This window comes from Neocloeon triangulifer, unplaced genomic scaffold (assembly GCF_031216515.1).
Source record: "Neocloeon triangulifer isolate White Clay Creek 2 clone unplaced genomic scaffold, ASM3121651v1 ptg000014l, whole genome shotgun sequence".
In the NCBI taxonomy this organism is placed as follows: Eukaryota; Metazoa; Arthropoda; class Insecta; order Ephemeroptera; family Baetidae; genus Neocloeon; species Neocloeon triangulifer.
The window spans coordinates 23,919,247-23,945,012 of record NW_026775556.1 but is presented as its reverse complement, the minus strand read 5'-3'; the positions used below and the strand labels follow the sequence as shown (position 1 = coordinate 23,945,012).

Below are 25,766 nucleotides of genomic sequence, written 5' to 3'. Positions count from 1 at the left end.
AAAGGGCACGCCCTGTTCGTTTCTCTCTTCCTTCCCTCGGAAGAATTATCATCATTCAGTTCTCCACAGACCACCATGAACGCAACATACTCCGATTTGAATGTCACGCTCAACGATGAACACACGCGGAACACCTCGCTCGAGGGAAGTTTAGGAAATGAGCTGAACGCAACAACGAGAGCTGAGGATTTTATAGCAAGTTCCACGGACTCAGTAATTCTTCGCGACGAAGTGCTTCTTTTGATCACCATTGTGTACGGATTCATGGTAATTACTGGCGTCCTCGGAAATATCTTGGTTTGCGTGGTCATCGCCAAGCAACCCGAAATGCAAACAGCCACCAACTACTATCTGTTCAGCCTTGCCATCGCCGACGTCACAACTCTCTTGCTTGGTACAAGTTTTAATCCATTTTTGCTTACAGAAATGTTTTAATTAGAGCGCCGTTTACATTTAAATGTATTTAAAAATAAAAATTATTAAATAAGCTGGGGAATCCTATGAATTCAAAAAATCTTCAGAAATTTGTTGAGAAATTTCATGATTTCTTCTTAATATATTTCATGTAGCCTCCTTGATAAATTATATTTTCTAATGTTGAATGTATTGAGGAATCAATACCGTTCTAAAAGCATGAATGTAAAAATTATTTTATTTATTTATTAAACCCATCTGGGTAAAACTTTTGATACATTCATACAGATATAATTTTCAAGATTAAATTGCACTATTTCTTCTTCATCGTGGCGTAAAAGTTTATTGAGTGAAGTCTCTTCTTGCAGAACTCAAGATGGTATTGGATACATTTTTCGTCACATGGCTCGCACACACAGTCCGGGCCAGCAGTAGAGTGAAAAATTTTGTCTTTACAAATTAGATAATGAAACCCATTCATTGCATATCGAGTAAAAGCGTGTGTATTTTTGAAAAGGGGTTGCTTCCAGCAGTCATTTATCATAGCTGGCATTTCAAAGAAGTTTAAATCAAATTACCTTTCAGCTCTAATTTCAATAATGATTAAAAACTCTTCGTATGCCAGAGTAGGGGATAAGTTGTATTTGTTTATGGTGGTTGTGACAAAAAATTTTTTGGTTGCAGTATTTTCCTATACCTCGTACTTTTTTATAAAAAGTTGTCATTAATTTCTCCAAAATAAAAAAGTCGCAAGACTTTATTTAGGTGTGACTAAATGGCTTCAATGTCATAAGTAGCTATCGGGGCAAATTTTAATGCAAATAGACGGCGAGCAAAATCGACTGATAAATTCCTCATATCTCCCGAGCCATACATTGCCGTTACGGCCTTTTTGCATCTGTCACTAACATGCTTTGAAAAAGAAGTTCCTTAATTAATTGTTTTTGGAATAGGAACACTCCTCATCAAACCAAGGTTTACTTACTTAAATAATTTTTTATCAAGCGCTTGAATCCAGGATTATGTGAAAATGAACGTATTTGCTAATTTTATTTTTGCAGGTGCCTTTAACGAGCTGCACCAATACTGGTATGCATATCAATGGAAATTTGGCGTGACTGCGTGCAAGCTAAGCCTTTTTATTCCCGAAGCGTAAGTTTATCAATTTTGCTTCTATTTAAAATAATTTTGTTTAATTTCAGCACTTCAAACGCGTCGGTGTTGACGATATTGGCTTTCTCTATGGAACGGTACTTGGCCATTTGCCATCCCTTGGTGGCCTACACCATGTCGGGTCTCAAACGAGCCCTTCACATCATCATTGCAGTTTGGCTGATAGGATTCGTATTTGCTCTTCCTTACGGTTTTGCCGCCCGCACTGGAAATTTATTCGAAGGTCAACCCGTAAGAAAATTGATTATAAAATAATATTAATTTTGATGATATTTAAAAAAGGATTATGACAATTTTTACAAAGAGATTGTTCTATGCGGCTTTTACAATACAAACTTCTTGCTTGAGATGCTACCATATGATGAGTTGATCAGCGTCATCTTCTTTTTCATCCCGATGGCAATTCTAATTGTTCTTTACACGCGAATCGGTCTGACAATCAAACGACGCGTCAACGTGGGAGAAACTCCAACAGCACAAGCCTCAAAGAAGGCGGTTATTATAATGCTTAGTATTATAAATTCGGTGTTTTAAAAATTTGAAATATATGTTAATCAAATTTTATTTTAAGTTGCCGTTGTCACGTGGTTTTTCATTTGCTGGGCACCCCTGCACCTGATCCGACTGTTCGACGAATATATGTATAAATTTGGGCTGTATGATAATCAGGAGTTGCTAAACATCATTATCAAATGTTCTTTCCTCTTCAATGCTACAATCAACCCGATTCTTTACAACATCATGTCTGCGAAATACCGAAAAGCATTTAAGTACGTTAAAAAAACTTTACGCTTTATTTGCTATGTACAATTAAAAATTTTATAGGAACACCTTTTGCGGCTCATCGTCCTCGGTTGGTAATAACAGTGGAACACAAACCAACCTTGAAGCTTGATTGAAATTTGATTGGAGACCACAGTGTATGTATTGTGTATTTTCTTGTCAAGTTGAAAAGTTTCTCTGACCTATTAGATAAAATGCATGGATTTGTGTGTCTACAAACACATTCAATCGTGTACTATAGCAATTAAAATAAATATTAATCAATCTAATCAATATTAAAAAAACGTACAACAAAATGTATCCGGCAGAGACGGTTTAATAAATGTAATTTTGATTGAAAAAAAACATTAGTCACATTTAGCAGCGTAATTTTTTGTCAAAATGAGTGTGTTTAACAAATAAATAAACGCATTGCGAAAATAATTAGTAATTAGTTGCATGATTTGTGTTTTTCGATTTGCATCCACAAATATTATTCTCTTTACAGTAGGATGAATTAAATATTACTGGAAAATATTGTGATTTTAAACAATTAAATAATTATAAATTGGAATCAATGTTTGTGCTTATTTAAACTACTTGAAACTGACTCATTATAAAATAAGAGCAGATTGGTGCAGATAAGGTCATTCTAATAATCTTTCCATTACTTTACATTAATTTATCAACCCTTAATTGGTTTTCTCGTAAAAAATTAAACCAGCCCTTCCATTTTACACCTTAAAAAGCACGCACAATTTGTCTTGATTTTGCTTACGTGATCCCTAAGCCATTAATATATAGAAAACAGATTTTTTGGGAATGTTATCAATGCATTAAATTAATATTTTAGCCATTATAATTTAAATATCTATTATTCAAAACTGATTTTTATATATTAAAAAAATTATACCAGAGCCCATAAAATTTCACGACTAATGTTTTCCAAGCTAATTTAAAATAATTAAAATTGTACGAGAATTATCTAATTAAATTTAATAAACTTGATCTGCACAAAGGTTCATGCGCAAAGATAATATGGACGAATTTCTGCATAATTAAAACACCACGCTCACGCACCGAGCATAAACTATTGTCGCCGCATCTCGTGCTCGCTGCAAAACCGCAAATTCTGCTCTTTCCGTGATCCCAGTCAACCCTCGAACGCGGTCCTGCCAAAACATGAACATGACGATCGAGGGTTTTAGCAATTCCACCCTAAAGGACATTTTACAGAATATCCTCGGATTCCAACCAATGGGTCTGCCAATTCTGATCACCATCACGGCCATCTATGCGATCATGTTCACCACAGGAATTTTGGGAAACGCGCTCGTCTGCGTCGTCATCGTCAAGCAGCCAAATATGCGCACGGCCACCAATTTCTACCTGTTCAGCCTTGCAACCGCCGATATTATCATTCTCCTATCTGGTACGTGTCTCTTAAAATTATATTAAATTAAAAATTTACTGTGGCAAATACAGCAAAATTATTCATCTTACTCTGCCATTGCATGTAAATAAAATTTAAAATTCTGGAAACGCCCAAATGGGAAACAGGGAATTTTAAGTTATCATAAAAATGCATCTGCTTTAATGGTCAATTGTGACTAAAAATTAAAATATCCACTGTTTTTATTAAAATTTGCAGGAATACCCCTTGAACTGTATGAATATTGGAACAACATGCTATGGGGACTTGGAGAGGCAGCGTGCAAAATGCGAATGTACGTCTTGGAAATGTAAATTTCTGAAATTTCACTTTAAAATTTTTTTCCTTTAAACAGAGTTTTAATTAATTTTAAGCGCATCCTACGTCTCGGTGCTGACAATCGTTGCGTTTTCGATGGAACGATATTTGGCCATTTGCCACCCCCTGCACGCGTACGCCATGTCTGGGCTGCGAAGGGCGTCGCGGATCGTTGCAGCCATTTGGCTTGTTTCAATAGCGTGTGCCATTCCCTTCTACATTATTACTAGAATTTTTGATTACTATGTTCAAAGACCAGAGGTTTGTATTCTTTCCTTGGTTAGTTAAAATTAAAAACACAAATTTTAAATTTTAACAAAATTTTTGAAGTCTGCCATCGAGAAATTGTCAACTTGTCAAATGGAATTCGTAAAACTTGGCTCTTTTCCCGTTTTTGAAACAAGTTGCGTGGTTTTCTTTGTCATCCCACTATCAATTCTCCTCATCATGTACACTCAAATCGGACTGGTCGTCAGCCGTCGTAAAAATATTGGCGAGTCTCAAAATAACGCCTCGTCTCAAAAACCTGTCATCATGATGCTATGTGAGTATAAAACTTTGATTAGCTTTCAATTGTTGATTTTCTTTCACAGCTGCAGTTGTGGTTTCATTCTTTGTTTGCTGGGCCCCATTTCATGCTCAGCGGATATTTTCGAATTATATTAACGAGCTTGGCGCATCGCCTGAGGTGAATCAGTGGCTTTACATAGTGACCGGCTTTTCCTACTACATATCGTCAACTTCTAATCCCATCCTTTACAATATCATGTCAGAAAGATACCGAAACGCATTTAAGTAAGGAAAATCCTTTCATAAAATTTATTTTCTTTTATATTTATATTTGAACAAATTTGAGATCATATTTTTATTTACAGTAAAATTTTTTTATTTGTAAAAACAGATTCTAACCAAAAATCCAGCAATGGAAGACAATAAATTCTTCTACCACGATATCCTTTGCAAATAGATAATTTCAGTTTGACCAATTCATTTTCCTTATTCTAGGACGTTGATTTGCGGATACAAAAGACCTCCATCTTTACCCACCAGCCCAATAAGTCCAACTAGTGAAACGTCGATGACAAATTTCGGCAAATTTGCTTGAATCTTTTGACTTATTTAATTTTTTCAATGGGCATTTTTCCTCACGATGCCTGTCAGAATTTTACTATCCATCAAAATGAGGTGATATTGTGAAATTTAATATTTACAAGCTTAGAGAATTATTTTGTTTGTGATCTTCCTAGACCGTAAGTGTTTTGCAAAAGCAAAATATAAACAGGAAAAAAAAAGTACTAACTGGTAAGTAAATTTTAGCAGCTTCAAAGATTAAAAACATTGCATATTAATAATAAAGAAAATATTCCGCCTCGATTTCAAAGTCTAAAATAAATCAGATATTAGCAATTTGCTGTGATCAATTTAATATATTCATGCGTTTTTAATCCTGATATTTATATAATTTAATTAATAAATCTATTTCAGTCCATAACCAGATTTGTTTGTGTGGTTTTGCAAATTGTACTAATAATTTCAAACTGTAATGATAAATAAAATTTTCAACCTTGCCTGGCCAATCTAAAATAAATATTACATCATTGAACTTTAAAATTTTGGCATTTCTTTCAAAAACCATGTTATTGAAAAAAGAGATAATACTTGGCAAATGTGATGAATTTACTGAACAATCATTATAAAACTGAGCGAGTGAAGACCATTTGCACGTGGATATTCCGCCAAGACTGGTTGAGAGAGACTTTGGCGCAGGCGCTGCGGAAATTTCACATGGAACATCTGATCAGAATCGAAACAACCACCACCAAAAAGTTGAAACGCAAAATAAATAATTGAGGATTTAACATCCTCTCAGTGTTTGTTGGCTGATTAGTCAAACTTCAAAGCAAGGTGAGTAAATTTTAAATTTAAGAACCGAATTTACATGCCATTTTATCAATTACTTTATAGTTTTATCTCGATTATTATATAATATATTGAAAAAAATAAATTTTGAATATTTTTCAGCTCTCTTCTTGTCTTTTTTATTCAAGCCATGGCTTATGATCTTAAAAAAGAAGAGGAAGTCAAGGAATTCATCACCAAACTTGGAATTGAGTACAGATTTGGGTGCTACTCGGAAAAGAAGGCCGATGGTAAATTGCCTTTTTAAATTTTTTTTTCACATTTTCATCGAATATTTTCAGTGTGCCATCTTTTGGGCGATTACTTAGAGGCGGTCAAGAAGGACGAGTCGAAGGCACGCAAGGTCTACCAGACCAACTGCGAGGACCGCGACTTCGGCAGGAGTTGCCACAAAAGCGGCACCTACGCATTCCGAGCGGCCGACCCCAACGGAGCCCTGACGTTTTTCGAGAAAGCCTGCGGCCTCGGCGTGGCCGAATCGTGTCTGAACGCAGGCCTCATTCACGTCAACAGCAAGGCCAAAGAGACCGTGAGGGAGAAGGGATTGGATCTGCTGAAAAAGGGCTGTGATGGAAACAACCACCACAGCTGCTTTTACCTGAGCGGAATTCATCTGCACGAAAAGAACATGCCCGAAGCTAGGCAGTTTTCCGAAAGGGCCTGCAGCTTGGGAAATATGTATGCTTGTGCCAATCTGAGTCAAATGTACAGGTAAGATTTCAATTTTTCTTGGATAATTTCAAATTATTAAATAATAATAATAATATTTTTGCGAGCAGGAAAGGTGATGGGGGCGAAAAGAGTGAAGAAAAAGCAGATTTGTACAAAGCTCGAGCTCTAGAGTTGCAAGACGAAGTGAAAAAACAGCAAGGTGTTACTTTCCAGGAAGGAATCAAACCTGTGTGATTTTATAGCTCTATATTATGTTAATATGTATATAGATAATTACATAGAGACTGTTTTTAGGTAAAAAAAAGAATAAACAATTCAGCTCTTTAAATTGTTTCAAAAATGTTATTCAATTTAATCAATAATTATTTTTTGGTTGCCCATTGGAAAAAGTTGCAACGACTTTCAGGGTTGTCTTTACGTCCTTCCCCCCTTGCACAGCAGTAAAACTGTTGATTGAAATTGGGACCTTCCTTTTTCACTGTTCGAACAACGCTCACTTCATTGTGGCCACTGCACATTGGCGCGGGTCGAGGTCCGGATAAAACAGATTTCCACGCGTTTGCCGCTAACTTATTTTTCGAAACATCCGAATTCGCAGGGGGAACCACTTTTTTTAATTCGCTCGTTTCACCACTTTCCTCTTCGTTTGAAAGTTTGCGTTTCTTTTGCACAAAACTCATGAGATTAGTTTGCTTCCGCACACCACTTTTCAACCCGTTCTGCTTTTGATTCACGCCGGTCGTTTGAGTAGGTTTTGACGAGACGTTAAAGAAATTCAAAAGCTTCTGTTGCCTACCTTGGAAGAGGAACTTGGAGCACAAGGATGGCGCCGGTCCTGCAGGTGACAATTCAAGCTGGAACTCTGCCCGGACGGGGCAATGGTCGCTGCCGTGGACTTCGGGTAAAATGTCTGCACACCGAAGTGCCTCCACCAGACAGGGTGTAAAGAGGAGGTAGTCAATTCGAGTGCCGTAGTTTGTTGACCGGGCATTCTTTTGGGTGTTCCAGCAGGTGAAAGCCTCTGTTCGATTGGGGTTCAGCAGTCGGAAGGAATCGAGAAGTTGAAGGCTGTCATCTGACAATGAGCATTGACTTGGGTCTATCACAATGACACGATCCATCCAAAGGCGTCCCAGATTACTTTTAAATTCTACCTAAAAATGGTAAAAAGTATTTAATTATTTTCTTAAATCCAGTAAGTAAGCAATATATTGGTTTTACCAAGTCTCCTGGATCACAGTGGTCAATAGGTTGATGTGATGTGTTCAGGTCACCCAAAATTATAACATGGCTTCCAGCTGCCCGTAGAGCTTGGGCTCTGCACTCTAACAAGTGATAAAAATCCAGCTTGAATGAGAGGCGCTCTTCGTATCTGTCAGGATCAGCTCTTGGGCAGTAAACGTTTATAACGCTCAAAAGTTTGCCATCCTTTAAAAATGAAATTATTTTCAAAACTATTGGTATATAAAAAGTGAAACTTTTACATTGAGCTGGAATTGAGTAACAACAGCTCGGCCTTCCGAATCCAACTGCTTCAGTCTTTCTGCTGAGAGATTTGGTGTTCCGTATAAGCCAACATTGTCTGTCGACTCTGGAGGCGCAAGAACTCCACTAAGACCTTCCTCAGCTTTGAAAGGCATCAAGTTATGTTTGCAAAGAGTTACAACACCTAGATCAAAATGATTTAGTTTAGCATTACTATTATATTTGAGTCTCACCAGAATATCCAGACCTAATTTTTGAAAAGCTGAAGAAGGAATGGTAGCCTTCAAATGTAGCCGTTTGCTCATCAATCACATCACCTGCGTAAAAGTAAATAAGAAAATGTGGAAATTTACGAACAACAGAAAACAAATACGAGTAATTTTAGTTTCTTGCAAGCAGACTATATCCGAATCAATCTCATCAAGGGCCTCTTTCAACTTCGATTGTGAAAAAGAGCGGATACCGTTGATATTCCATGTTGCTATTTTCAGCATTTCACTGCGAACAAATAAAAAAGGTAACTTTGATAACAATCTTATTATGGTTTATAAATTTTTAAAACAGTTGGTGTTGTTATACTTTCAAATGAAAGGCAGGGATTGAGCAAAAAATATTCCTCAGTCTTTTATTAATTGTTACAATTTTTTTTTTTTTTTAATTAATTTAGTATACAAAATTATTCCCACCAAAAACTGACTGATAGACTAGCCGACAGTGATCGTACATGATGCCACCATTTGGGTGGAATGTACAACACGTCCCCAGGCCCTAGCACACAGGAAAGTCCTTTAGCACTTGAAAACTCCGGAAACTTTTCCGAATCAGGATTCTCGGGGTCAACTTGAGAGGTGTTTGACATTAAGCACTCTTTACTAAAAGGATAGAGACCTTCTTCCTGAGGTGGAAAGAGAAGAATTCTTTTATGGCCTCTAATCTGCGTCAACAGGTTATGCTTGGGGTCATGGTGAAGAGGAGAGACTGTGCCCTTTGGTCCGAACCAGATATTAATATCAGGCGTGGAGGTGCAGTAGTCAGGAATCAGGAGGTCGTCCATCAGTCTAGGTATCTGGTATACACATAATTATTTAATAAAAATTACAATAAATTAATTGTCTTTTGTCTACCTGAACGAAAAGCGAGTGTTGAGCTAAATATCCAGTCACAGGAGAGGACTCAAGAAGATGACGTTTTACAAAAGTGCAAAGAGGCATCAACTGCTGCGTCCAGTGGGGATGGGTGTAATCTCGACCAAGTTCAACAGGAACGGTTCTTTGCCCAGCAACCTGACACAAAAATTAACATAATAACATATCACTAAAATACGGCCTATTAATTATTTGAGTTAAATATTAAACAACATTTATTCTCACCTGAAGCAAATATTTCATGGTCCATCTCTCTCTTGCTGGAAAATGCTCGACACTCTTTGTTATTTTAACAGGAGCCTTTTTCCACATGTATTTTTGCCAGAAAGTCTCTAAAGCAGGACATTCAACTTCCTCCACAGACTCAAAGTTTTTCCAGCCCTCGAAGTCCTTTTTGTCATCCTCCCAAGGTTCGTTGACATCTCTGGAATCTTTTTCCTTGGATAGTTGCTCAGCCACCAAGTCAGCTGCCCTGGCTATTCCTTCATTTGGCGTGCCAAGGAGGAGAACCATATCTAGATTTTTCAAAGCATCGGTGATTTCTCCTCGTTCAATGGCAATCAGACTTTCTAAAAGCCCAATTTGAGTAAATAAGGCACGAGATTCATCCGCTTCGCTGAATTTTCCAGTGTTGACTGCCTCGTTTGTGGCTTCTTTGGCGTGCTAAAACAATTAAATTTATCAGTTGATATAATAACAAGTGAGAAAATTATTACTTCACAATAATCAGCTGCTTTTCTTAAGTCATTTTTCAAAAACTGAGCTCGAGCCTCTTTATACAAATACAAATGTTCAGCATATTGAGGGCTAACTTCCTTCAATTCAATTTCATTCCAAGCCTCCAGCAATGATTCTTTTGCCGCATCCATGGACGAATCTATAAATTTAAAATATAAAATTTTTACTAGTTTGTTTTCTTTTTATGAAATAAATTTTAACAACAATAAACATTCTCAGTAGTACCTTTGCTTAAACAAGCTGACCTATGTAAGTAGCCCTCGGATACTTGAGGACCAGCTCCGGCCACTGCACCAGAAATTGGTGCCTCCACAACAGGTAGTAGAGCAGCCGGCCGCTCAGGGACAGCGTCTGCACTCGGCAGATGGACTCGATGAAAACGATTTGCGTCTTCCGAAAGAGCAGAGCTTCCAACAGAATTGCGGCCACTATCACAGGGACGCACGTGCCCGGCCCGTTGCAAAGCACCAGTTTCGGACGAGCATCCAAGACCACCTTCAGACAGACAGCAAAGGCGCGAGGAGCTCTCAAGAGCGCCGAAGTCCACGACTGGAGGGGCACCCGCATCCGGGGCACCAGTTGGATTTGAAAGTCCTCTCGGCCGCTTTCGAACGCCAGGACTTTGGCCGGACTTGAAGTGTCCGAGTCTGCGATCAGGTACACCCGGCGACGGAACTTGGCAGGGTCGAGCCGGCTCAGCATCCGCAGCATCTCGGCCGTGTGGCCCCCCGAACCGATCACCACTGCCACCCCGTCTACGCATTTCAATTTTTCGGGGCTGAACCGCAGGAAAATTGTGAACGTCAACCGCAAAAGGACGAGAAAAACGCATGAAACGAACAGCAACAAAATCATTGCAGAAACGGGCCGGCCAGCGTGGCGAGAGTTTTGGAATTCTGATTTTTAGAACAGGTTGCTTCGGATATTTTACACTAAATGCAAATCAGATCAGTTCATTGACAATCAATCTACGCACCTGTCAATAAAATTATAACTTTTGAAACACGCTGTTAAAAATTCTAAGATTTACGAAAACAATAACATCAGAAACCGACGTCGGACACAACAGTCGGACAATTTTAAAAACAGACAGTACAGACACGCCTCCTTTTTTAAATTGCCAACAAAATTAGCAATTGCATAAAATAGGAATATTTGGCAGATAAGAATGCAATTTGCCTAATTAAACTTACCTTTCATACATAGTACTTAATTTTATTTCAACCTTAACTTTTAAACTAAAATAAAGCGGCAAATGTATAATGTTTCTGTTTACTATTTTTGTCATGTTGGTGAGTTTGTTAATTTTGGTAGCCGCTTGGGACACGTGACCGCTTCCCGCCAGCACAACTCACTCCTCCTGTTGCACCCCCGTAACCAGCCCGTAACCCTCCTGCACGTTATTGTACAGCGATTGTGAGCTCTGCTTTTATGCCGATTAATGCGCCGTCTTTCTACTAAATTAATTATTAATTTTTTTGCAGTTCACTCTCATATTAAATTTGTTGGAAAAATTTAGTCTGGATGAAATTTTCGAAATTTTTAATTAGAGAGAAGAGAGAAACGAGGGATGTGAAATATATTACATGTGTATTGTGTTCGCGTAAGGAATCGAAACAATTATTTTTCCAATATAAATTAATTTAATTTTAATGTTATACAGAGGTAGCAGTGTTGGACGGAGTCTGGATTAGAATTCTCTTCAATTTGCTTCACGCGCTCGGAGCCTCACAGGTTCCTGACAATCACTGGATGCCGGGCGAGAGCAGGAGGAACCGTGCCCACGTTTAGGTTGTTGGACAATCGGTTGCGGTCAGGCTGATTCTAAAAATTTTTTTTTATAAATATAGGATTTACGAATTTTTATAAATTTTCAACCAATTATTTTATTACACTCTGATTATTTAATTAAAAATAAAAAATAAATAAGATAACAAAAATTTTAAAAAATTCATCATTTTAGAATCTATTTTATAAATGGAAATTAAATAATTTTTATAGATTTTTTTTTGTTTGTTTTACCTTTCTAGTGCGCTTGACGCAGTTGCATTTGATGGGACATTCACTCTTCCTGCTCCTCCGCTTCGGAACTGGATTTGGCTCAAAGATCAAGTTGTAAACGTTGCTGCTGAAAATGTTGTCCTCGTCGGGTTTGACCGGCGGTGGCGGCGGCAAAAGATTTTCTTGCGTCTCGTCAATGGTACTGTTGACGCAGTACGAGAGCACCGTCCGCCAACTGCAAGGTTGGTCGCAGCACTCACGGGTGACGCCGCCCGCACCCTTTCTTGGGCCGACGTTGCCCGTCGGCAGGGCGCCCGGTCCGTGGAGTCCTCCTCTTGATTGGCAAGCGAGCTCCAGCACGTCGGCCAGATTGGAGCCGCAGAACTGGATGCTGGTGTCAAGTCCATGTGGATAGCCGATGACGACAGACGTGCAGGTCAGCATCACGACCGCAGTCAGCACCAGTTTCTGATGAGGCATCATCTGCAAAAGGAAAAGAAGGCGCGTGGCTTTTGCGATAAGACCGACCAACAAATGGTAAATTCACACGTTAACTGGCCCCTTATATATCACTGCGGGGGTGTTTATTTGCTACAAAATATACATTTCGGAGGCGCAGGTGCACAAATTGGTGATTGAAAGAAAAATTGAGGAAAGGGTTTTTGGTTGTGTTATATAAGGAGAAGGAATTAATCGCTTTTCGTTTAAATGGGGAATTTATTGTCAAGGAAAATTAATGAAAATGGGGAACAATTTAAGCGTGAAAATTAGTATCCGAGTGTTATTGAAAATACCTGCCAAATTTATATTAAATAACAGGTGTTGAGTGTCTGACAGTGAGGAGAGACGATTAATTACTGACTGCAGTGTATCGCCTATTCAGTATCAATTCGAGCAGGTGCGCTCTAGAGAGTTGCTTTGTATTCTCGGTTAAATAGATATTACGCATGAAGCGGATGACCGATCGATTAAGCGAATTATAATTTATCTGACCGCCGCGGCGCGTCACATCCTCGCTGATATGATTTTTTGCCAAATGTGTGCAGCGCGCCGAGATGAAATAAATAAAATGTTTACCTCAGCAAAAGTTGTTAATTTGGGTGCGTGAGACGCTGACTGCCGCCGCTGCTTCATGGAGGAGCACCACTCGCGCAATGAGGCCGCGACCCTCCATATATCACTGACCCGGTCGGGTCAATACTATAATAATACTCGTCAAGTCTGCATGTGGCTACTGACCTCCGCCAACCACTAAATATGCTGAATTGCATCGTTTCCTGAACAAAGTGTGATAAGATAAGGCGCCTAGTACAATAAAATCTATAATATAAATTCACGAAAGCGTAATGTATAGTAATTAAAAAAAAATATACTATTTACATTATGTAATATCTGCATAAATTTAAAGTAAGAATTATTAGTTATATTTATAAATAAAGTTGATTTAATCGTTTGACATTTATCTACAGCCAGAGTTAAGAATTAATATTGCGCAATATATACGTGTATAGTGTGAGAGGTAGCGATCGAGCGCCAACGTGCCAACAAACTTTTAAGCGATTATTGTATACGGCCGTCTGCTTAAAACTTGTAAAGTAATAAATAAATTCATCGCATTAAATATATAATGAATTTTTTCCTTTCGAATTAAGATTTTCCGCTTCAAGAAAATTAATTCAAAGCAATTCAAATGACTTCCTTTTTCAATCATCCTTTATTCTCACGCTCCCTTGACATTTTTGCGCCTTTTATTTGGTAATACAGGCACGGTTGAGAGCGCATCTCTGATTGGCTGATTGTTGGCAATCAGAGCCATCTACGGAGGATGTGAAAGCATTTTAATTTGTTCCGGCCGTTCTCATTGGTTGACAAATATTGACTAGTGGCTGCATTATCAAACTTGGATTGCCGATTTTCACGTGAAATTCGTCGACAAGTCAAAAAATTAGGCCAAAATCAAACATCGGAACTTCCGCCGAGACGGAAAAAGTGGTCGGCTGCCGACTTGTTCACGGCTGAATGTTGAAATCGGTTAAAGAATTACGTAATGGCGGCTAGGCTTGCAGCCAATCAGCGCGTCGCTTGCATGCGATGAGTTTCGGCTTGCTTTTGCCATTCGCGTCGGAATAAAGGCGAATTTTAACGCAATTGTGACGGACTGTGGCGATAAAATAGGCCCGAAGCGAGCAAGCAGTGTCCGGTAAGAATTTCCAAGGAAGGCGGAGGACTTGCGCGGCACGGGAGTCACGCCGGTGGCGAGCCCGTGTTGTTGGCCGATTTCCACAGGCGGCAGTTGAGGGACCATTTTGGCAAATTGTGGTGGCATGTTTTGGAGAGGCACGTGAAAAGGTAAACAAACGAGGAGATGTCATCACGGGGTGGCAAGAAGCGCGGCCGACCGCCTAAGGCCGTGTCGCTCGAGCGCCCGAAGAGCAGCAGCAAGGTGGTCAAGAAACCGAAATATTTGCTCGGGTCAGAGACGCCCAGCAGCTCACGGGCCTCTTCGCCGGGCTCTTCCCTGGGCCGGCGTTCCTCCAAAAGAACAGCCGCGTCCCGACCTTCGGTAACAAACTCAACACCAAGCAGTTCCAAACGTGGAGGCGCCAATCAGCGCGGCAAAAGTCGCTACGGCTACCAAGAATTTCACTACGGCTCCGATTTTGAGGACGATGACTCAGCGAGCAACAAGAGTGACCTGGAGGACGACTTGGACTCGCCTGAGAGCGAAGATGAATCTATAGTTGACGAGGAGTCGGTTCACGAAGTCAGTGATGAGGAATTCTCCCTCACCAGTGAGCGTCCAAAGGCGTCTCAAAGGTAAAAATTATTGTCACAAAAATTGGCGCCAAAGTAAAAGAAGGAAGTTTTAATTTTAAAAAAATCCGATTTTCAGACCGAGTCCGATACCTATATGGCTTCAGGATGATAAAGAGTGCCCGCCCTTGGAGCTACCTGCCTCTTCAGACGACCTGATGGTGCCTCGAGAATACGTGATGAAAGTTCTATCAGTTTACGAGGTGGTGCGCCACTTTGGCTCCCTTGTGCGGCTCTCTCCGTTTCGTTTCGAGGACCTCTGCGCTAGTCTTGTGTCTGAGGAGCAGAGTGCCCTGTTAGCTGAGGTACACATGGCTCTATTGAAGGCTCTGCTCAGGGAGGAAGACGCTCAACAAACTCACTTTGGCCCTCTGGACCACAGAGACAGCGTCAACATTCTGTTGTATCTCATTGACCCCTTGACTTGGCCTGAAGCTCTTAAAGCCTATGTTGAGAGTGACAAAGAGTTCGTTGCATACGGACGAGTACAACAGATTGTCAGCCACGAGGACTACCCATTTGTGGACATAGCTGACAGACTAGAGGTGCTCCAGTTTCTCACTGATCAGTTCCTCACAATCAACCCTGTTCGAGAGGACTTGCTGAGTGAAGGTAGGAATTTTTTAAATTTCTAGTGCCACAGTATTAATATCAGAAATAATAATTGTAGCTAAAATACAGTTAAAAAAAATATTTATGAAAAAAAAAAATATATTTTGTCAGCAAAATAATGCAATATTTACGACAATGTGTGTGACATTAGGTCTTGGACTTTCCTGTACAGATCAAATTTCTATTTTTCCAGGCAACATTTCCTATGATGACCACTGCAGAATTTGTCACCGAGTTGGCAAATTACTTTGCTGCGAAACTTGCCCAGCTGTGTTCCATTTGGAATGCATAGAACCAGCCCTGCAAGAGGTGCCAAACAATGATTGGCAGTGTGCTTTGTGCAAAGCAAACCAAGTGACGGGGGTCAGTGACTGCTCGTCGGCCCTCGAGAAGTCAAACATTCTGTACAGACAAGAACACTTAGGTTATGATAGACATGGTCGCAAGTACTGGTTCCTTGCTAGAAGAATTTTTGTGTAAGTAATCTCTGTATAAATATGTTTGATTTACATTGAAATTTTAATTTTTAATCTACAGTGAAAATGAAGAAGGTGAAATCTGGTATTACTCTACTAAAGTTCAGCTAGATGCTTTGTTGGATGCACTTGACGACGAAGACATGGAATCCATGCTGTGCAGGGAGTTGAGTGACTGCCATGACGAGATTGTGAGACAAATGGAAATCACTGAAAAAGTCACTATTTCTCAGAAGGGCAATAAGAAAAGCTACTTAGACAGTGAAAATGGTAAAAAAAAAAAAAAAAAAACTTATTTTAATGGCTTCATTTTCATTATTAATTTCACAGCTGCAATAATCAAAGCCCAGAAAGACAAAGAGGAGAAAGAGGCTAAAGAGTTGGAAGCAGCAAAGGCGAGAGAGGAAGGGCTGGACGTCGATGAAGCACCTGAAGCTGTGGTACAAGAGGAAGTTGTCACTGTAAGTTGATGTTTTATTTTTAAAGACATATCAAAACTAGATGATATGAAAAGAATCAAGCAATGAACATTTTTTTTAATTAAATTTCAGGAGGAGGTGGAAACAGCTAATGCAAAAGATGTAGCAGCCACTCCTGCGGTAACTCCTGCAAAAGACAAGGAACCAGGCAAGGAGGGAAGTGATCATGAATCAGAGAAAGAGGAAGAGGAAACTGAAGTCAAAGATAAAGATGGTAGTTTAACTTGGAAAATTTTTACAACTTTTGCTGATGATTTTGTTGTCTGCAGGAAAACATGTGATTGTGACTAGATCTAAGACAGGAAGTTTGACCCCTCGCACTTTCAACATGGAAGATCTGCGCAGAAGAGCGGCAGCAACAGAAAGTGGAGGATCTGAAGGACTGCGAATGACTAGGCTGAAGGCCCATCAAATAGCGTCTGGCACTTACCTTTTCAAACTTGGAATGGAAGGAGGTTTCAAGAACTATGTCAACCACTACTCGGTCATTCCAGGTGCTCTGACAAGAGCTCAGCGCAACGAAGAGCGAGACAAAAAACGTCATCTCTCCCACAAGTTTTCCCTCACGCAGGCGTCTGAATTCAAGTGGGCTGGACCTGTGAATGGCACTAGGGCGTTGTTGATCAACACGCTCAGGCAGACGATGCTTCAGGTTGAAACCAACATGCAGACGGCTTTCATGCATACAAACTGGCCTTTGTTGAAGAAGCAATGGGTGGCTTCCGTCACTGCCAGCATCAACCCAAAAGATTTTGCCAAAGCTTTGATTATTCTGCAAGCTTGCATGAAGCCAGTCGTGTTTGCTACCGTCTGGCATGAATCTCTTGGTAAGTTAAAAAAATAATAAGACAGTGACATGTTTGGAAGCAACATTTTTTTAGGCCACACAAAGCTTCAGAGGCTCACTGCTGCTGAACGAGAGGATAGAAAGAAACTTGAAAAGAGGGAAAAGAAGGAGAAAGATGAGGAAGAGGAGAGAAATCGGCTCAATTACAGTTTGGTCAAGTACACACTTGGACTGAAGCATCAAGTCTACAAGCAAAGGGGCGAGGAGTATCGCATACATGGTCAGTGGGGCTGGATGTGGCTGAACCAAGCCAGAAAATTCAAAGCTGAAAGCTGTGCCGGCATGGGTCTAAAAGGCACACCCCAAAAATTGATGGTGCAAGTCAAAGGTAATTGTATAAATAAAATTGAATTAATCTGTGCTAACTTATTTTAATTGCAGAGGATCGAGTGACCAAAATCATTGCTGTTGACTTACCTGTCTACAACAAGCTGATTGATAGGTCAGACCTGCTAACTGTGTCTGACAGCCAAATTCCAAAGCCTGAGGGCTACGTACCAAGCAGTACCAGACTCAAAGAGAGGGCAGAGGCCTCGAGGTTAAAAACCCCTGTAAAGGAAGAGGAAGAAGTCAACGTGACTGACTCGCCCGAGAAACAACCAGAAGCAAAGCCAGGAAAAGCAGATGAGCAGAAGGATGAACCTGTAAAGGAGGAGACTGAAATCAAAGAGGAGAAAATGGAAGTAGATGATGCAAAAGAGGAAGGGGAATCTGTTCCAAAGAAGGATGATACTGAAAAGGTTAAGGAAGAATCATCCGTCAGCAATGACAGTGAAAAGATGGAAAAATCTGAGGAAATAAAGAATGATTCCGAGCTGATCAAAGAAGAATCTCCCGAAGTGGAGGAGACTGCTAAAAATTGTACTGAAGACAAAGTTGAGAAAATGGAAGTAGATGTAAAGGAAGAAAAGATGGATGAGCCTGAGAAGGTAGTGGAAGAGGTAGCCAAGCCTGTGGAGAATGAGGTCAAAGCAGAGCAGGAAGATAAATCAGAAACACCAAAATCCGAAAGCAAGACGGAACAAAAGGCTCCAGAAACTCCTAAAGAAGGTAAAGTTCAATCAACCATTGTATTAATAATTTTGAATTCCATATTTTTATATAGCGAGCAGCACTAGCGGTCACAGGCTGCTTGTCTTTAGGCCTGTTTGTGAATTTGATGAAATTGATATCAGCAGGGCTTTGACCATGCCCGGAAGACTTGCTTACCCAAAGGTGGCAAAGCCGAGTAAGCTGGATGAGTTCCTTCATCGTAGACTTCAGTTGAAAGCTGTAGAGGAAAGGACATTGGCGCTCACTGCTGAGGTGAATATTTATTCATTTAGGGTTGCAAAATAAAGCTCAATGATTTAAAGAGGAGACAAGATTATATATAATTACACAATATTGTGATATTCATTAAAAACTTCAATTTTTACAGAACAAAATGTCTCCCCAAAAGCAGCCTACTGCTTCTCCAGCTCAAGCAAATAGCTCAAGTGCCACCACTCAAGTGGTCCAGCCTCCAAAGCACACTAGAGAGGAGCTTGAAGCGATGTCTAAAGAAGTGGCCTACCACCTTGAATTGTACTCTTCAGCCCACAAACTAAGCAAGGACCACCCTTGTTACAACCCACTGTGCAAACCCAACTCGAGCGTACCCAATTGCTACTCTCCCATGTGCATACAGAGGTATCGCCTACGAAAGGAGTTGCTGATGACTCTTTGCAAGGCCAAGAGCATGGGGATTGACATTAACAGCAAAATCGGGGCACAGGCTTCAGTTCACTCAAAAGCACCCACCACTAAGAAGACAGAGTCTGATGTAAAGCAAGAAGAGACAAAACCTGAAGACAAGCAAGAACCTATTTTGCCAGCATCACCTGAAAAGGTTGCCGAAAAAGTGGAAGTGAAGCAGGAGACTAAACAGGAAGTGAAGCAGGAAGAAACATTGTCAAGTGAATTGACAGTTGAAAAGAAAGATGAAACCACTGTGCAGGTACAGTATTATTAAAAGTTTTGACAGGAAAACAATTTGAAATCATTAACATTTCTGTATGTTGCAGGTCACAACGACAACCACTACAGTAACAACGACTACTGTCACCGAGTCTGTGACAACCAAAGTGACTGCCTCAGATAGTGGTGTGCTGAAAGCTGCTCTGAGTAAGAGTCGGCAGCACATGTCAAGACCTCAACCTGAGCCTGTAGACAAGCAGAGGGTTTATTCTGCTGACAATCCCTCAGGCAAATTGTACCTGAAAAAACTTGTGCGGGCCACAACAACTACTACGACAACTACAACCTCGACCCTCAGCACAGTTTTGGCAGGCGGCCGCAGGAAGAAAATCCAAGTCAAATATCCTTTGAGTTCCAAGTACTGCAGTTTCAGCAAAAAGAACACCATTTTGGCTTTGCCGCAGCATGAATTGAGGAAAATGTCACGGAAAGGAGGTTACACTTATGCCTATGGATTTAGTCACACAGCTAAGGCTAACCAAACTGTCTGGCCTTACCCTTGCCCAAGACCATTGTTCAAGACATGCTGGATGTACCGCATGACCTTGGCTACCTCTCTTGCCACAGTGGCCATGCAGCTGAGGATTTTCTGGCATTGCATGCGTTGGGACGACATGCAGGTAAGATAAATTGATTCAGTTACACCGGAATATTTCTTTTGAATTCATATTTCCAATTTTTGTGCTCACCTAATATTATTCTAAATTTTAAGACTAAACCACCTAACAGTGATGGAAAGAATCAAGTCACTACAGACACTGAAATAACATCTACGGAGCTTCTGAAGCACCGCCATGTTGGCCAATTCATGGAGAAGACGCAGTATCTTCGAAGAAAGGTTGTCATTCCCATAGACCTGCCCAAATCAGTCCGAGGTAAGATCGCTTTTTTAATTTTAAAGATTGAATATTTTTGTTCTTAAACTTGCACACACTAATTAACATTCTATAACATTTGTAGAAGTTACGTCCATGCGAGTTGGCCTGCGCAAGAGAAAACGAGAAGAGGCTCCTCAAAACACTGAGCCAAAGGTAATTGAAGACTGGATTGACGAAGAAAAGTTGGAGCTGTGGGAAATAAAGCAGTACAATGACAGGTACAAATCTCACTTGTTGTCATGTGTGTCGTGTTGGTGTGACGCATGCCTTTTTTCTCTTTTCTCGCTAGGCTCACGCGGGCTAATAACCTGGTTGTTACTAGGAGTCGAACTGGCTCCTCGGCTCCAACCAAGCCCTCCGATCAGCCAGCAACTCCGACCACTGGCACAAAGCAAGAAGTCGCCAAGGTGCAATCAGCTGAGGAAATCAAACAGCAACTGGAGCAGAACTTGAAACTTCAAAGGGCAGCTCTGCAACAGAAACGAGCTCTTGATGGCGTTTCTCCCAAACCGAACATTCTGAAAATGGTGCCCAGTCCTGCACAAGGTGAGTAATAATAATTTGCAATTGTTTTTTCTGTTTCAACAATATTTTATGAACTCTTAATTAAATTGCAAAAATTAATAAAAAATATATCATTCATCAGGAGCAGCTGCAGCAAAACAGGGAGCTGGTCAGAAAGCCACTGTCACAACCAGAGTTTTTGTCACAAAAGACGGTGCCAGTCGTATGATTGGACAGCAAGCCAACATTTTGCCCAAAGCCGTTGTTGCTCCTGGACAACCTCAACAGTCCCTGATCCGTCTAACTCCAGGCACTGCCAACGCAACACCAACCACACCAACCCAGCAGAAAGTCCAAATCATTCCAGGGCCCGATGGAAAGTACCAAGTGCGGGGCCTCTTGCCTGGCCAACAGCTGGTCCAACTGCCTGGTGGCAAAATACAGGTCATGTACACATCGCCGACTGTGTCTTCCACTGTGACTACTCCAACCATCCTAAAGACTGTGACCGTGCAAGCTCCTGGAACGCCTCTTAGCAGCAAGACGGCCTTGGCTGCTGGTCCTCGAGTGACTACAGTTGTCACTCAGCCTACCACTGTGGTTCAAACTGTGTCTCAGCCAACGCAAATTACACAAACAGCAATTCAACCGACCACCTCTGGCACACCTGTTACTTCTACACCTGGACCCACTGTTAAGGTAAATTTACATTTCAATGATGTATTATTAAAAAAAAAATCAACTTTGAATCACATCGAAGTGTCTATTATTTTTCAAATTAAGAATATAAAAAAGTTTTCTTTCTATTTTAAAATAAATATTAATCATTGTATTTTTTACTTAATTCTCATTCTAAAATGAAATGATCACTGTTTAAAATAGATAACAAATGTTTCAGGTTGTGACTGCTCCGTCAAGTGTTGGTAAGACCAATCTGCTTGCCCAGCAGCTGATGGCCTCTCCGACTGCAGCGGGCACAACCACTCCCCGTCAATTGGTCATTCGCCAGGGGACTCCTGGAGGCACACCAACAGTGCAGAAAATTGTGTCTGCAGGAGGCAATCAGGTCATTGTGAGCAACGCCCAAGTCTTCACCACACCTAGCGGCCAGCAGGTTCTTCTTCAAAGTGCCGGTGGAACGCCTGGAAATCAGCAGTTTGTGATTGGCGGCCGAATCATCAACGGCCAACAGGTGCTTATTCGAGGCCCCAACAATACCCTGATGACCTTGGCAGGCACTCCTGCTCAGGGTAACATGATCGTCAAGACTGTCAGTGCCACTCCCGGTGGTCAGAAGATCGTTCAGAAGCCAATCATTGTCCAAAAGCCTGCACTTGCACCTACTACTGTAGTTGCCGCTTCTTCACCAAGTGTCCCTTCCAACATCACAACCCCCACAGCTTCCACAACCACAACGCCCACCACTCAAACACCAGTCGTCATTGCTGCACAACCTGCGACCCCGCAGACCCCCTCAACTCCTTCAAAGGAAACAACTCCCAAGCCTCAGCCAACTCCTCAAACAACCGTTGTTGTTGCTGCACCTTCTTCAACAACTCCTGCTGCCCAACCCGGAGCTCCTCTGCCCAAATTGCTTGGCAATCCAACCGCTCAGGTCATCCAGACGCCAAACGGGCCAAGCATCATCCTTCAAGGGCTGAGAGGTAACTTCACAGAGCAGCAGTTGGCCTCCCTGAAGGAGCAGGTCAAGCAGCATGTGCTCAAGCAGCAGGCCAACAAACTGTCGGGCAATCAGATGGTGATCTCAATGCCACCAGCCAACCCTGTCCAACAAGTGGTTGCCACCTCGCAACCTGTTGCCGTTTCGGCCACCCCTGTTACTCCTCAGACTATTGTGAAGACCGTGATGGCTCCTGTGCAGGCTGTAACTCCGTTGGTCGCTAAACCTGCCGAACAGCCCAAGGTTGTGGTGCAAACTGTGCAGCCGGTGAAGCCTGAGGTCAAAGTGGTTGTCAAGGCAGAGCAACAACCACCCATGCAGCAGGTGGCACGCCAAGTGCTGGTCAACGGCCAGTCATCAGCGCAGCCAGAGGCGCCGAAGTCACCGCCTGGAAAGAATGATAAGGGTCAGTTTGTCGTCACTCCTGACTACATACAGCAAAGTAAGTTTGCTTTCAAATATTATATTTCTCTTGTTTATTTACAAAAAAATTATATTGCAAAAAAAGTTTTTTGCAATTTAAAAATGTACAGCCAAATTTATTTTCTTAATAATTATTTAATGATATCTATAATGTTGTTAACCTATAAATAACGTTGCTGGCTTTTTGTTTTTCCAGCAATTAAATCAGCTTTGAAACAAGACAACCTTCCTCCTGAGATAGAAGAGAAACTGCTGCAAATGCAGCGTTACCAGGAGCGGCAGATGAAGGGGCCTGTGGTGCAACAAACGCCTCCTCCAGCAACTCCTCCGAGTCGCTCGAGTCAATCTAGAAAGAGGAATGCCAGCACCACCGTCCCAGCAACGCCTGCAGTTGAGGGCGCCACACCCAAGGACCCAAACTGGGAGCCAGCAAGAAAGAGAAGCGCCAACCGTGGTGGCGCGGCTGCAGCTGCGGCCCCAGACCTTCCTAAGGAGGCCAAGTACGTAGTGTGCGACTACTGACCATGCATGATCAGCGCACCCTGGCTTTAGTTTACACTTTGTTTCATATTCTTGCATTTAGATACTTGGTCTGGCAAATACAATTTTCTTTATTGTGTTGACGTTTTTGCTTATTTTTCAATTGTGCTGATTTTTTCCACATTCTGTACTTTTTGATGAAGGTTTTACTGTAGTTAACCTGATAATGAACTAACTTTTGATCTTGAATAAAAGCAATAAAAATAAAATCTTGAATTGAATAATTGGTGTGGGTGTGTGAGGATGAGGCTTTGCATTAGTGGCAAATTTTAGATTGTTAATATTAACTTTATCTGATTATAATTATGTTTTCATTTTCATACTTACCAAGTACTAACATTAGGGTACAAATATAAAATTGTGCGTTCTGGTTTCATCAATATGATTTTTCTGATTGCTTAAAGGTTTTTGCTATTTGTTGACTAAAAAAGGCAGTTTTGTGTGGAAAAGTTGTAAATTCTGGCTTTTTAGTTTCCACCTTTATTTTCATCCAGAGATTTGGAAAAAAGCGTTATCACTCTCATCTAAGCACTGCTGCACCTTTTTGTTTAAATTATGTCTCATTCCAACCTGGTCCTGATTTGCTGATTTTGGTTTTGAAGGGAGGAAAAGCCGACTCCGAGCAGCTCAACTCCAACTGGCGGCCGAAACCGCAAGAGTTGGAAGGAGCAGCAGGAGGAGAAGAAACAGGCTCAGGCCGCCCAGCAGCTGAACAATCTGCTGTTCCGCACCACCGAGGCCCTTCGCAAAGAGGCCACCAAGAAACGCGCCTTCCTCGAAAAGGAGCTCATTGCTGAGATCCAGCGCGAGGTGGCCGTCGAGTTGGCCGCTCGCACGCTGGCCGAGCGCAACAAGCAAGAGGAGGTGCGCACCACCAAACGCAAAGTCAGTGGCAGCGGCCCTCAGCCCAGACAGGTGGCCGTGGCCGGCGGCCAACACGGCGCGCCTTCGACGGTGCCCAAAACGCCGCCCAAGAAGCGGCAAAAGCGCTCTTCATCTCCCAGCGGCCGAAATAAGAAGGAGAAGCTCTTCTGTTCGTGTCGGACGCCGTACGACGACACAAAGTTCTACGTCGGCTGCGACCTGTGCAACAACTGGTTCCACGGGGACTGTGTCGGCATCACCGAGCAGCAGAGCAAGGGCATGACCGAATTCGTGTGCGACGAGTGCAAACACGCCAGAGACACTAAGGAGCTCTACTGTCTCTGCAAACAGCCATACGACGAATCCAAGTAGGTTCAATTTGATGATTTATAAAAAAATTGGATTTAATTATAAAGAAATAAATTGCCATTGAGGTGTAGAAAAATCAAATATCACAACTAATGCAAACATTAAAAAATAAATGTATTTATACTCATCAAATATTTCCATTGTTTACAGATTTTATATTTGTTGCGACCAATGTCAAAATTGGTTCCACGGGCGCTGCGTCGGAATCTTGCAGTCGGAAGCAGACGGAATTGATGAGTATGTGTGTCCGAATTGCCAAGGCAGCTCAGAGATCAATCAGGCCAATATGAGAAATCTCAATGCTCGCGACAATGAACTGCTCAAGAAACTTATCAAACAGATTCAAGTATAATATATATAAAATAGTTTGTTATAAATGATAATTAAATTATAAAATTTCTTAATTGCAGACACACAAGTCATCGTGGCCATTCATGGAGCCAGTGGATCCGACCGAGGCACCAAATTATTATAAGGTCATCAATGAGCCTATGGGTAGGTTTAAATTTCACAAAATATTGAACTTTAATTTCTTATATTAATTCTCACTTCATTCAGACTTACAAACAATTGAGCTGAGAGTGAACGAAAAGGCGTACCAAAAGCTGCGCGACTTCATTGGCGACATGACCAAAATCTTTGACAATTGCCGGTTTTACAACCCCAAGGAGTCGCCGTTCTACAGATGTGCAGAAAACCTCGAGGCCTTCTTTGTGCAAAAGCTCAAAATGCTGCGGGCAAAGATGCTGGAGACAAACTGAGAATCTCTCTCCCTCTCGCCAGTGAAGTGGTCCAGTACAAAGACTCTTTTAGTTGACAAAGTAAATTAATTAAAAATTATCATTTATCAAATGAATCAACAACAACTGATTGAACTGTGAGAGAGAGTTCGAAGGAACGCGCTTTTCCTCTTATCTCTAAGTCGATTTTTATTTGGATGACTTGATTTTAAATATCACACACACCAGCAGCACGACTTGTCATGGTTTTTTCCGCACGCAAAAGACTGGCATTTTTTTGTACTAAAAAAATTTGGGAATGTTTTTCTTTGTTTTTCTACATAGCCAAAACCTGTTCGTTTTTCCTGTTAGTTGAATTGTTGTCGACTATTTGTGCTGCTGCTACGAAGATGAATAAAAATATTTGAGAATAAAAATAGAAATTTTGAATTTTGATTCCTCGAATTTTGTCAACACTGCGGTCGTTGAACCTTTTTGGCTG

The 25,766-nt window shown here is 41.2% G+C and overlaps 8 protein-coding genes across 12 annotated transcripts in view; 4 read left to right on the top strand and 4 right to left on the bottom strand.

The window, feature by feature from the left end:
- Positions 1-11,148, bottom strand: part of LOC132201313 (neuropeptides capa receptor-like) — a 101,009-nt gene extending 89,861 nt beyond the window's left edge. Inside the window, exons 1-6 of the mRNA XM_059627382.1 lie at positions 11,036-11,148; positions 8,550-8,674; positions 8,410-8,493; positions 8,176-8,360; positions 7,913-8,119; positions 7,488-7,845 (exon numbers count right to left, since the gene is read on the bottom strand). Coding sequence (XP_059483365.1) covers positions 7,488-7,845; positions 7,913-8,119; positions 8,176-8,360; positions 8,410-8,493; positions 8,550-8,670 — 955 coding nt within the window. The 5' untranslated portion in view covers positions 8,671-8,674; positions 11,036-11,148. The remainder of the gene's footprint in view (positions 1-7,487; positions 7,846-7,912; positions 8,120-8,175; positions 8,361-8,409; positions 8,494-8,549; positions 8,675-11,035) is intronic.
- On the top strand, positions 76-2,807 carry LOC132201434 (neuropeptides capa receptor-like). The gene is made up of 6 exons (XM_059627598.1): positions 76-394; positions 1,476-1,566; positions 1,617-1,818; positions 1,870-2,098; positions 2,159-2,357; positions 2,413-2,807. Exons 1-6 carry the CDS (start codon positions 76-78, stop codon positions 2,480-2,482), a joined length of 1,110 nt encoding a protein of 369 aa, XP_059483581.1. The 3' UTR covers positions 2,483-2,807.
- Positions 3,493-5,576, top strand: LOC132200930 (neuropeptides capa receptor-like). Of its 2 annotated transcripts, none has more exons than XM_059626725.1 (6): positions 3,493-3,781; positions 4,001-4,091; positions 4,156-4,360; positions 4,430-4,643; positions 4,693-4,787; positions 5,105-5,576. In XM_059626725.1, exons 1-6 carry the CDS (start codon positions 3,532-3,534, stop codon positions 5,165-5,167), a joined length of 918 nt encoding a protein of 305 aa, XP_059482708.1. In that variant the 5' UTR covers positions 3,493-3,531; the 3' UTR covers positions 5,168-5,576. The 2 variants fall into 2 exon arrangements, with proteins under 2 accessions (XP_059482708.1, XP_059482707.1); XM_059626724.1 differs by having other exon boundaries at positions 4,693-4,894.
- On the top strand, positions 5,872-7,039 carry LOC132201318 (cytochrome c oxidase assembly factor 7 homolog). The gene is made up of 4 exons (XM_059627395.1): positions 5,872-6,004; positions 6,122-6,249; positions 6,301-6,730; positions 6,799-7,039. Exons 2-4 carry the CDS (start codon positions 6,150-6,152, stop codon positions 6,923-6,925), a joined length of 657 nt encoding a protein of 218 aa, XP_059483378.1. The 5' UTR covers positions 5,872-6,004; positions 6,122-6,149; the 3' UTR covers positions 6,926-7,039.
- On the bottom strand, positions 8,798-10,181 carry LOC132201317 (bifunctional peptidase and arginyl-hydroxylase JMJD5). The gene is made up of 4 exons (XM_059627394.1): positions 10,043-10,181; positions 9,547-9,984; positions 9,301-9,459; positions 8,798-9,242 (listed from the first exon to the last, which is right to left on the bottom strand). The coding sequence occupies exons 2-4, from the start codon at positions 9,832-9,834 to the stop codon at positions 8,853-8,855; spliced, it is 837 nt and encodes a 278-aa protein (XP_059483377.1). The 5' UTR covers positions 9,835-9,984; positions 10,043-10,181; the 3' UTR covers positions 8,798-8,852.
- Positions 10,291-10,914, bottom strand: LOC132201898 (UDP-N-acetylglucosamine transferase subunit ALG14 homolog). Its single transcript, XM_059628446.1, has one exon. The coding sequence runs from the start codon at positions 10,912-10,914 to the stop codon at positions 10,291-10,293; it is 624 nt and encodes a 207-aa protein (XP_059484429.1).
- Positions 11,149-11,386: 238 nt separating the features above from the next.
- LOC132201109 (nucleosome-remodeling factor subunit NURF301) lies at positions 11,387-25,711 on the top strand. 3 transcript variants are annotated; one of them, XM_059627024.1, is made up of 25 exons: positions 11,387-11,475; positions 11,544-11,662; positions 11,723-11,871; positions 12,090-14,877; positions 14,954-15,486; positions 15,680-15,962; positions 16,024-16,232; positions 16,293-16,423; positions 16,514-16,655; positions 16,711-17,268; positions 17,323-17,616; positions 17,670-18,338; positions 18,394-18,593; positions 18,709-19,266; positions 19,334-19,906; positions 19,999-20,161; positions 20,247-20,382; positions 20,487-20,710; positions 20,811-21,367; positions 21,567-22,791; positions 22,969-23,272; positions 23,915-24,544; positions 24,696-24,891; positions 24,956-25,040; positions 25,104-25,711. In XM_059627024.1, exons 4-25 carry the CDS (start codon positions 14,426-14,428, stop codon positions 25,304-25,306), a joined length of 8,325 nt encoding a protein of 2,774 aa, XP_059483007.1. In that variant the 5' UTR covers positions 11,387-11,475; positions 11,544-11,662; positions 11,723-11,871; positions 12,090-14,425; the 3' UTR covers positions 25,307-25,711. The 3 variants fall into 3 exon arrangements, with proteins under 3 accessions (XP_059483007.1, XP_059483006.1, XP_059483004.1); XM_059627023.1 differs by having other exon boundaries at positions 20,454-20,710; positions 20,817-21,367; XM_059627021.1 differs by having other exon boundaries at positions 20,454-20,710.
- Positions 11,684-14,622, bottom strand: LOC132201112 (uncharacterized). 2 transcript variants are annotated; one of them, XM_059627029.1, is made up of 3 exons: positions 13,138-14,622; positions 12,082-12,543; positions 11,684-11,883 (listed from the first exon to the last, which is right to left on the bottom strand). In XM_059627029.1, the coding sequence occupies exons 1-3, from the start codon at positions 13,192-13,194 to the stop codon at positions 11,788-11,790; spliced, it is 615 nt and encodes a 204-aa protein (XP_059483012.1). In that variant the 5' UTR covers positions 13,195-14,622; the 3' UTR covers positions 11,684-11,787. The 2 variants fall into 2 exon arrangements, with proteins under 2 accessions (XP_059483012.1, XP_059483013.1); XM_059627030.1 differs by lacking the exon at positions 13,138-14,622 and adding an exon at positions 12,855-13,111.
- Positions 25,712-25,766: the final 55 nt, after the last annotated feature.

What these genes read in the sequence shown, in the direction of transcription:
- LOC132201434 (XM_059627598.1), top strand. Translation starts at nt 76, where the DNA reads ATGAACGCAACATACTCCGATTTGAATGTCACGCTCAACGATGAACAC. An exon ending in ATTTATTCGAAGGTCAACCC is followed by an intron (nt 1,819 to 1,869) that starts GTAAGAAAATTG and finishes TATTTAAAAAAG; the next exon opens with GATTATGACAATTTTTACAA. An exon ending in AAATACCGAAAAGCATTTAA is followed by an intron (nt 2,358 to 2,412) that starts GTACGTTAAAAA and finishes AAAATTTTATAG; the next exon opens with GAACACCTTTTGCGGCTCAT.
- LOC132200930 (XM_059626724.1), top strand. Translation starts at nt 3,532, where the DNA reads ATGAACATGACGATCGAGGGTTTTAGCAATTCCACCCTAAAGGACATT. An exon ending in TATTATCATTCTCCTATCTG is followed by an intron (nt 3,782 to 4,000) that starts GTACGTGTCTCT and finishes TAAAATTTGCAG; the next exon opens with GAATACCCCTTGAACTGTAT. An exon ending in ACTATGTTCAAAGACCAGAG is followed by an intron (nt 4,361 to 4,429) that starts GTTTGTATTCTT and finishes AAATTTTTGAAG; the next exon opens with TCTGCCATCGAGAAATTGTC.
- LOC132201318 (XM_059627395.1), top strand. Translation starts at nt 6,150, where the DNA reads ATGGCTTATGATCTTAAAAAAGAAGAGGAAGTCAAGGAATTCATCACC. An exon ending in CTCGGAAAAGAAGGCCGATG is followed by an intron (nt 6,250 to 6,300) that starts GTAAATTGCCTT and finishes GAATATTTTCAG; the next exon opens with TGTGCCATCTTTTGGGCGAT. An exon ending in AATCTGAGTCAAATGTACAG is followed by an intron (nt 6,731 to 6,798) that starts GTAAGATTTCAA and finishes TTTTGCGAGCAG; the next exon opens with GAAAGGTGATGGGGGCGAAA.
- LOC132201317 (XM_059627394.1), bottom strand. Translation starts at nt 9,834, where the DNA reads ATGGTTCTCCTCCTTGGCACGCCAAATGAAGGAATAGCCAGGGCAGCT. An exon ending in CCATGAAATATTTGCTTCAG is followed by an intron (nt 9,460 to 9,546) that starts GTGAGAATAAAT and finishes TTTTTGTGTCAG; the next exon opens with GTTGCTGGGCAAAGAACCGT. An exon ending in AACACTCGCTTTTCGTTCAG is followed by an intron (nt 9,243 to 9,300) that starts GTAGACAAAAGA and finishes TGTGTATACCAG; the next exon opens with ATACCTAGACTGATGGACGA.
- LOC132201898 (XM_059628446.1), bottom strand. Translation starts at nt 10,914, where the DNA reads ATGATTTTGTTGCTGTTCGTTTCATGCGTTTTTCTCGTCCTTTTGCGG.
- LOC132201112 (XM_059627029.1), bottom strand. Translation starts at nt 13,194, where the DNA reads ATGAAGCAGCGGCGGCAGTCAGCGTCTCACGCACCCAAATTAACAACT. An exon ending in AATTAACAACTTTTGCTGAG is followed by an intron (nt 12,544 to 13,137) that starts GTAAACATTTTA and finishes TTCCTTTTGCAG; the next exon opens with ATGATGCCTCATCAGAAACT. An exon ending in GCGTCAAGCGCACTAGAAAG is followed by an intron (nt 11,884 to 12,081) that starts GTAAAACAAACA and finishes AAAAATTTTTAG; the next exon opens with AATCAGCCTGACCGCAACCG.
- LOC132201109 (XM_059627021.1), top strand. Translation starts at nt 14,426, where the DNA reads ATGTCATCACGGGGTGGCAAGAAGCGCGGCCGACCGCCTAAGGCCGTG. An exon ending in AGAGGACTTGCTGAGTGAAG is followed by an intron (nt 15,487 to 15,679) that starts GTAGGAATTTTT and finishes CTATTTTTCCAG; the next exon opens with GCAACATTTCCTATGATGAC. An exon ending in TACAAGAGGAAGTTGTCACT is followed by an intron (nt 16,424 to 16,513) that starts GTAAGTTGATGT and finishes ATTAAATTTCAG; the next exon opens with GAGGAGGTGGAAACAGCTAA.